Source organism: Tachysurus fulvidraco, chromosome 16, assembly GCF_022655615.1.
Source record: "Tachysurus fulvidraco isolate hzauxx_2018 chromosome 16, HZAU_PFXX_2.0, whole genome shotgun sequence".
NCBI classification, from domain to species: Eukaryota; Metazoa; Chordata; class Actinopteri; order Siluriformes; family Bagridae; genus Tachysurus; species Tachysurus fulvidraco.
Window position 1 is genome coordinate 9,136,179 of NC_062533.1, and position 9,477 is coordinate 9,145,655.

Here is a 9,477-nt window from a genome sequence, read left to right on the forward strand (position 1 = left end):
GCTCCCCAGGGTTGTGTTCTGAGCCCCCTGCTGTATTCACTGTACACCTATAACTGTGTGGCCACTTCCAACTCCACCACCATCATCAAGTTTGCTGACGACATTGTTGTGGTGGGCCTGATCTCCAACAACAACGAGACGGCCTACCTACAGGAGACTAAAACCTGCAGGATATCTGCAGCATGCGGTGCCAGACCAGAGCCAGGAAGATTGTAAAGGATCTCAGCCATCCTAACAATGGACTCTTTTCTTTGTTGTTTTCAGGGAAATGCTTCTGCTCCTTGAAACCAAACACAGAGAGAATGAGGAGAAGCTTCTTCCCACAGGCCATTTGGAGTCTAAACCAGGAAACATGGTTGCAATGTTTTCATTGCAATGTTCATATTTTTTCATTACAGTTTTAAATGTTTTGGAGCACTAGCAGAAATTTGTTCTGATAAATTTCCAGGTTGTATATTATATTAGTAGTTACCATGTGAACAAACAATCATGAATATGCAGCAAATATAAATGAATTATATTTAAGTCTGAGTCTTTGAGGTTATATTTAAGTCTGAGTTTTTGAGGCTATATAGCGACCCCTACCGACGACTTGAGAAAAAAAACTTTTGTGCTTTTCTATATTAGTGAATTGGCGTCATTTGGCGACTCCTAGCGATTACATATAAGCACCTTGCACATGAACTGCTTACTTTAAACAAATAAATAATAATACATTTATATAACGGCTTAACCGTTGTTCTATAAAAACTGCTAACACTGAACACACCGCTGTTTGACTTTGTTGCTACAGGTAACAGACTGTTTCTAGTCAATTTTGAATTTTGAATGATATTAACAAATTATTCAGTTAATTGTTTGTTATTTTAATCACAGTTACAGAATTGTGTGTCCAATACAGAGGACATACTTGAATATGCAGACTTTTGTTATACTAATGTTATCTGATGCTAGCTAGCTAGCCAATGTACTGAAAAACCTTTTAATGTGCCAAAACATGTACAGATTCAAATCCAGTCATTACACTGGAGCTGGATCCTATCAGTCCAACACACTTACTTTTAATTAACCTTTACTGAAGATTTGTAGAAAATATACTTACCTTACAAATTTTCTCCTCGAGCTTGTCATCTACGTTGCATTAGGCCTAAGCAAATTTGTTTCCCAATGCTAACTTAATATGTTTCAATTTAAACTGGACTTTCTCAGTACTCGTGCGTGCGCGCGTGCGTGTGTGTGTAGGGGTGAAGTGAACAGCAGGTGTCAGTATTGGATGTGGGTGAAGCATTACTTTTTTCTGCATTGCATTCAACGTGAACAACTAAGTTACATACAGGTGCGAGGCCTTGACATGCGGTCATTACTATCATATAACTATTATAAAATATTTTATTTATTATTTAAATATCTAATTTTTTAAATTTTGTCCTGCACTGTTTGCACCAGGTTGCACAGATGCACTTGATGTATCTAGGACTAACTTACTAAGTCCTTATAGCCCTGTCTTTGTTTTATATAGCACCATGATCCTGGAGAAACCTTGTCTGGTTGAACCATATATGGTTGAAATGACAATAAAAGCTTCTTGACTTGACTTGAGTACTCAGTGTGGACTCAGTAAGTGTGAAACATTAATATTACATTCAGCAATGCTAAAGAGTAATTCTGAGGAATCTTGTGGAGCTAATTGTTCAGAGTAACAGTAATGTTGGTCCTTTCACAACATGGCTACTTTTATACCTTGCTAGCCAAAGTTAGATAACTAACACTAGCTAAAGCTATCATTTATTTAAAGTGCTCTTTTTATTACTCTGCAGTGTGTAGATATCAGTGAGAGGCAGTTATGATTACTTCAGAAATGCACCCTGTCTATATGTCTGTGTGTTGTGTAGGTTCACGCTGGTTATGTAAAATCACATAACAGTATGCATTCAGTTTGACGAATGTAGGACAGTCTAAGAAAAGTCAAACGTCAGTAGACCTGTACATGTAGCTAAAAGCTGGTTCACTTCATTTTTGTTTCCACTCCTTTCACTTTAATATTCATCCTTCTTCTTCTTAATCCACCGGCCCTCAGTCAGTGTGTAAATCTGTGACCCTGGATAGAGCGGTCATCACAGGTACATTCTCAGTGCAGGGATTTGAGAGCCGAGCACTGGGGTGATGTTCGATGTTAGATCTGGAGTTGGGAAGTAGGCAAGGTAGTTGTTCAAAATCTTTAGCTTAGAGAATAGTTCTTTTGTAAATATATGCATAGCTGCAAGCAGTGATTACTGAGGTACTAGCACCTCCTTTTTCTATAGTTATGGCCATTTTTATTAGCCAGTAAGCATGTATCATGTCAGTTGCAAGTTGCTACCTTACCTTATTTCAGGTTTCTTAACCAGTAAGACATGATGCTACGATTACTTCTCTCAAAGCTCTGTTTTACTCTGATTTTAACATATCTTGTATTGAGAAATTGATGTTTGTTAATGTGATTAAACCAGGTTTTTCCCACCTATGGATTACTTAAGGCATACCTAGCAAAAGAAACAATTGTCCTTCATGGTATGAATTTAAATCAAAGGCCTGTATTGCATTTTTTTTTTTTTGTTTTGTGTTACAAGCTAGGGAGTCCTTTGCAACAGTGAACTGCATAAAATAAAGCAGATACATGTTCATATCACACATCAGAATGGGAAAAATATAATCTGTTACTTCGAACATGCCATGTTTGTTGACTGGGAAGGCCATAATAACTAAGATAACTTTTAAAAGTCACCATGTGAGCAGCAGAACATCTGAGAAAGCACACCACATCCAACCCTGAGGCAAATGGGATAGAACAACATATGATTATACTGGGTTCCACTCCAGTCAGCAACAGTGGGCACCAGAGCACCAAAATTGGACAGTTGAACGTAACAGAGATCTTAACTCTAATAGATATATAGCAGCTGTGTGGGATTCAATGATCAAATAATATACTTTTCAGTGTGCAGGTCACATTTTATTTACTGAATAAATTTGGACAAAACACCAAAATCAGTTACATTACAATCAGAGCATCTGAGGCAGATATCCCACCATGCATGCCCCCCACCCCTTCCAAAAAAAAGAAAAAGAAAAGAAAAGAAAAAAAAAAAAGAAAAAATATCCTTCACTCAGCACCAACTAACGTGGGCAATTAATTCTACCTGGAAAAAAAATAGACTTCGAGACCTAATGCTTTTACAGAGGCAACTAAATTCCTAGCAGTTTAAAAATAGAATTTGCAAGGAATAACTTTATGAAACGAAAGGGGAAAAAAAACAAAAAAAAAAAAACAAAAAACACACACACAACTTCCCCAGCCCTCCTGCTAGGCTATAGCATTCAAAAGGGTACATGCCATTAACTAGAGATCACAATTTGAAGTAACATTGATATACCACAAAACATGTCCACATGTACCTATTTAGAACATGATCATTTCACAGAACCTAGGCAGGCAGTAGAAAAGTAACATGAGGTACTGGAGACAGTGTAGTCCTAGTAACATCATTAACGACGTGTTAGAAGCTAAATCAAAAGTCATAAAAGAAAAGATGTAATCGGCATTGGTGGTGTGGGGCACAAATACTGGCACTTAAGTTAGATGGTTTATTCTAAACCTTGGGACAGTCTTTAATGCCAACATGAAAAACTGTCCTGTGTCAAAAGTATTGCCTACGATATTTGTGGAAAACAGAAACTAAGGTAGAAAGAAAATCCTGCAAATATATTTAAATATAGTAGTTGTTACTTTAAATTAAAAACTCTTTCATTTCAGCAGAATGAAATTAAAATTAAATAGATGCTAGTCTACAGAGATGGAATGGACCATTCACTTGGCCTGAGCAGAGCAAGAGACCCTCAGGTCTCAAGGCTCAAAGAGGTTCAGTTCAGGCTAGAGGAGAAATAAGCAGCAATAACAATTTAGAAGGAATAGCTTAATGCAACACAAAAAGCTGAGTTAATGCAGTACTACACAAATGAGAGAAACGCAAATACACAGTTGGAAGGGGGATCAAGCCTGAAGAGGAGAATTTGCAAACTTAAAATTCTACTGATAGCCATCCACATTTTATAGTATTGGCCTATAAGGCTATGAAAGAGCAGAATGGTGTAAGTAATATACTTAAAAAAAACAAAAAAAAAACATAAGGAATAAATATGCAAATGCAGCCAACAAAAGCCAACAAAATGATTTTAAAGTTTATTATGTGTAGACAATGTTGTCTACTTTGATTTATCAGAACAGGAGTGGTTGCAGTTTGCTTGACGTTGGTGTTGTTCTCCTTGGCTGAGGTCTCCTGTGCCATCTTGTTGTTTTTTTTTTCTTTTGTAGCTTAATATGACTTGTACACCTCATGAGCACCACTTAAAAAAAAAGAAAGAAAAGAAAATGCAACCTAAAGATAGTTAAAAGTCTTGCTACATTACTGAACATTAACATTTGCATTTGCCCAGAAGCTCTTGCTGAAGGTGTTCCACACCATCAAGCCAGACCTTCCCAGGTTTTCTCCATGGAATGGGAGATAAAGATAAACACCACTGTATGAGTGCATTCTGTCATCTAAAACACGTGGCAAAGTGTCTTGGGTTTGTTTTTTTGTGCTGCTCAGCTGAGGAACTGCTCCAACTCTTCCTCCATGTTGGCCTCTGGCACCGTCTGGTCTGTTTCACGGTCTCCTCTGGCATAGGCAGTGCCAGCCTGGCCGGTGGCTGCCAGGAACCAGGGATGCTCCAGGATTTCACGTGAAGTCAGGCGTTCGGCTGGCTCCCGACGCAAGATGCTGCGTATCAAGCAACGAGCCTTGGGCGTCAGCGTCTCAGGGATGCTGAAGTGGCCACGGCGGATCTTGCTGAAGAGTGAACCAGGCTCCACATCATGGAAAGGGTAGCGGCCAACAAGGATGGTGTACAGCATGACGCCCATACTCCACACGTCTGCCGCTTTGCCCGAGTAGCTGCCACTGGCGTTGAGGATCTCTGGGCTTACATAAGCTGGACAGCCGTGTTTGTCTGAGAGAGAGTCATCACTTCCTTTCAGGAGGTATGTATCTTCTAAACTCTCCAACTTAACCAGGCTCCTGACATACACCGAAAAAACAACAACAATAGTGTTAAAAAGCATTTCTTCCAATGAAGGAAGGAAGATCCACTTATACTTTTCCTTTTAAAGCGTACAATCACATTTCATTATAAATCCACATGCTTGTCTAAAGTAATGAAACAAATCACTACCCCCTGCATGGTCTCAAGAAAACTGCTCTCAAGAAAAGAACCTTTCAATATAATTTTTAATTTAAGCACAATATTTATTGGATTTCAAGAATCATGCAAGTAAGTCTGATAAAGTACAAAAACAATGGAGCAAAAAAACTTGCATTCCTCATCAGGGCGAGTACTTCCACATACATAAATAGGGAAATCCCTGTATTTCCTCTGGAGTAATGATGCATAGGAAACAGAATCAAAATCATAAAAGAGCTTTTCCATTCCATAATCAAAAATTTAACAGATGCATTCTGGTTGTCTTTGCGTCCTCCGTAACCTTAAACTACAGATCAGATGTCAAGGCTATGTGACCTTCAACAAACCGCTGTACTGTAAAAGTGAACAGACTATGCACCTTTTAACCTCTAGCTCCGTTTCCCGTTTCTGTTCAGCTGCCTGCTCAAAATAACATGCAGTGTACATGACTCACACCTCTGCTGCAGAATGGAAAAAAATCATACATGCTGAGTCTTTTTCAGACACCAGGGCAAAACATGAACAACCATTTCAAAAGTACTGGATTGCACATAAACACAGGGGCAAGTTTTCCAGGCACCAAAAAAAATAAAAGAATAAATAAATAAATAATACAATGATGATTCACCACCGGCACTGCAATTTATTCCAAAACTAGACTTTATCCACTGGGAAACTTATGTGTAACAGCTAGAGGTTTCAAACGCCTACTAACACGGTCATGATCCTGGTCAGGAACCTAGCTCTGTGCCTAATCATGTTCTCTCCGCCTGCATGTGCCTATTCCCATCTGGGTATATATGTAGTGTTTCATTCCAGGCCAAGGTAAAAACTCCTACCTCCTTTGGTAAAAATCTATCAGGCTACTATGCAATCAATCATTAAGGAGACTTGGATGTAGGATCCTGGACTAGAGGAATGTTAAGGTCACTGAGCTTACATTTAGAACTGTGCCCACTATGACTCGCTTTCCATATGTGCTGAGCCACGGGAAATCTAGCTGAGCTGATTCATTTGGTTAAATGTGCCATTATCATAGCTTAAACAGGAAGACTGCCCAAAGTCATACACGGTGCTATGACATCAGCCTAATTTTAGCGGTGTTGCACGTGGTCAGGCTACACTGTACATTCCTAATTTGCCTTAGTGGTGTTCTGGCTTCATCAACCGACATTCTTTATGCCTGTGCATAAATATCAGAGGAACACAACTGTATATTACTACAGAAAGAGACAGAACAGGAATAGTACAGAGAACAAGAAACCTAATTATTGCATGCTCATTTACTGAATATTAGTTTTTTTTGTTTGTTTTTTGTTACCTTTCCTCATTCTTAAAGACGAACTTCCTCAGCTTGAGGTCTCTGAGAACCAGGCCATTGTCGTGGCAGTGTGCCACAGCGGACACTATCTGATAGAAGAGTCTGGCAGCCTCTTCCTCCCGCAACTTCTTGCAAGTACGGACAAACGAATGCATGTCTCCATGGCTCCTCTCGAAGAACACGTACGCCCGCGTGTCTCCAAGGAGAATCTCCACTATTTGGTTGATGTTCTGATGAGCACCCAGTACAAAGTAGGCAGCTAATGATTCTTGATATCTGCTGATATCGAACACCTGGAAAAAGAGAAGGAAGCGGTTTGTATTCAATTAGACACGGTCATTGATTCCAAGGAAATTAGGTAGTTGGGCAAAGTTACTGTTCTTTGAGCCTCTTATACCCCTGGATTATTGGCCGTATAGATTTCTCCTGTTCTCTACCTCAAAAAAAGCCTCCACTTTGTAAAACAATAGAGAGGGATCAGAGACAAAAGGACTGCAACCCATGGCCCATCGGAAGGCAAGGCATACACCTCTGCAGCAAATTTAAGACTCCAAAACAGACACTGATCTTTGATGTTGCTTAGTAACAGGCACATAAAAGGGAGGTGGGGTAAATATAGCACACCGATGGCGGCCATCGTAGCCTTAAATCTTATCAAGGTATAAGCAGCGTCATCTGGCTTGTTGCCCATATGAATGAACCTTTGGTCCTCCCACACACATGCAAACCTCTCCCACTTAATGCACTTTTAAACTGTCGTGCCATCTTCAAAATCAGTAACATTTGCATGCTAGAATTTGTTCTTGATACATCTACAAGCACACAGTCATCGTAATAGACAAAAAAACCCTACAGTGCTGGTAGTCTGCAATTCATCCTTATTAGAACAGGCTTTGTTGGGCACAGAGTGTACAAGCATGGCTGATCACAGGGCAGAACACCATGGAAACGGTCACGTTTGCCCATTTGCCAAGTGGACAGTGTTTCCTGCTCCTTTGTCACATCTGAATGGTCTATCATACCTAAGCTGTACAGGATGATATATATATATATATATATCTCGTGAGTATTTAAAACTTTAGAGCAACTATGGATGTAGTGTCATATGAGCATTCAATATGCACAGAAACGGTCAGATATTCTACAAAGTGCTGCATGTATTAGAACATGCACTATGCTTATTCATTCATTCAGTCAGTCAGTGAGAAATGCATAGCATTTCAGCTTGGTGACCCTGTGCGGCCTTGTTCTCCATATACACTGCTCAATATGGATCCATCGTTATGCTTTGACCCAAATATCTTGCTACCTTTAGCTTACGTGGTTGTATGTATACTAATAAGAAGTGCTGTAGGTTTTTTTTTTAATGGTATGTACAGTCAGGGTGCAGGTAAGGACGTGGCACGCGCGGTTTTACCTTGCACACGAGCTCTTCCCCGCTGTGTAAGTGCACGGCCCGGAACACGCGGTCTCCCTCCAGCGGCTCCAGTAAGAGGTAATTCCCGATACAGGACACTCGGTGAGTGGAGTCCGGGCTCTCCGGAGGACTCGGGGAGCCTAGATTAGGACTAAAGCTCTGATTCGGCTCAGGAGTCCTCTGTTGTAGACAAGACAGCTCCTCCAATTCGTGCGCTTTGTGCCTCGCTCTCCCATACCGTGCGATGTTAATGGGATTTGAGCGCTGTAAGTTCATGGGTGTTATATGAGGTTTATCCTAAAGCAAGGTGCGAGTCTTGAGGTCTGGCTCTGAGGGGGAAATCTGGTCTGTGGATACACTAACTTGTAAAACACACACACAGAAAAAAGCCCCTTTGATCTGACTCTCAGTCTCTGTACCCGAACATCACCGCGCAAAACACATCCAGAGCGCGCGAGTCGGTCAGCAGCTGCACAAGGTCTGACAAGCGTGCAAAAAAGAGTTCTACAATCATAAAAGATTGGTCTTGCTTTGTGAATATTAATATTAATATAATACAATATATTATTCCGGGTGCAACAACGAAAAATAATAAAAAGTTACCCTGTTCTTTGCGCCTGAGCTCTGATTCTGACTTCTGGATAAATTTGTGGTTTAGATTCAGAAACCTTTTTTTCCCCACACAAGTGCAAAGATGGAGGAAAATGGTACTGCTGATTTTTTTTTCCAAATTCGAGAGAGCAGTGTTAAATGCCCAAAGTGCTGGCTAAGTAAGTAATGCTCGGTTAACGTGCTATAACCGGTCAGTGGTGTCGGCTTTCCTGAGAACGGGATCCGTTTCCATTCAGCGGCCTCCTCCTTGTTGCACTGCTCATTTCCATGCAGCTCTGCTCGCCATCTGCTACACACACCGGAGCGCAAACCCCTTTATGTGTAATCTTTCCCTCTGTGTCTCTTCGATGTCCTTCTACGGCAGCAATTTTCGCTAAAATATAATTCCTTTTGCGGAACGTACAGGATCTATAGCGACGACTGAGATGCTGTAGAGGAAAAAGGGATGGCCGACTTTCCCAGGCCTATCCCTTATTTCAGCAAGGCATCATCTCCCGTGGTGTACTAACTACTTACGTGGCTGAGAATCCCAGTCCATTCAGTGCGAGTTCAGCCACACACACACACACACACACACACACACACACACTCCCCCTAGCGCTCTCTCTCTCTCACTCACACACACACACTCCCCCTAGCGCTCTCTCTCTCACACACACACACACTCCCCCTAGCGCTCTCTCTCTCTCATTCACACACACACTCCCCTAGCTCTCTCTCTCTCTCTCTCTCTCACACACACACACACACACACACACACACACACACACACACACACATAGACACTCTTCTCTCTCTCTCTCTCTCTCTCACACACACTCCCCCTATCTCTCCCTCTCTCACACACACACTCCCCCTATCTCTCTCT

At 41.0% G+C, this 9,477-nt stretch overlaps 1 protein-coding gene across 1 annotated transcript; it reads right to left on the reverse strand.

Moving 5' to 3' along the window:
• Positions 1–2,970: 2,970 nt before the first annotated feature.
• trib2 (tribbles pseudokinase 2) lies at positions 2,971–9,207 on the reverse strand. The gene is made up of 3 exons (XM_027149954.2): positions 7,998–9,207; positions 6,581–6,873; positions 2,971–5,096 (listed from the first exon to the last, which is right to left on the reverse strand). Exons 1-3 carry the CDS (start codon positions 8,271–8,273, stop codon positions 4,625–4,627), a joined length of 1,041 nt encoding a protein of 346 aa, XP_027005755.1. The 5' UTR covers positions 8,274–9,207; the 3' UTR covers positions 2,971–4,624.
• Positions 9,208–9,477: the final 270 nt, after the last annotated feature.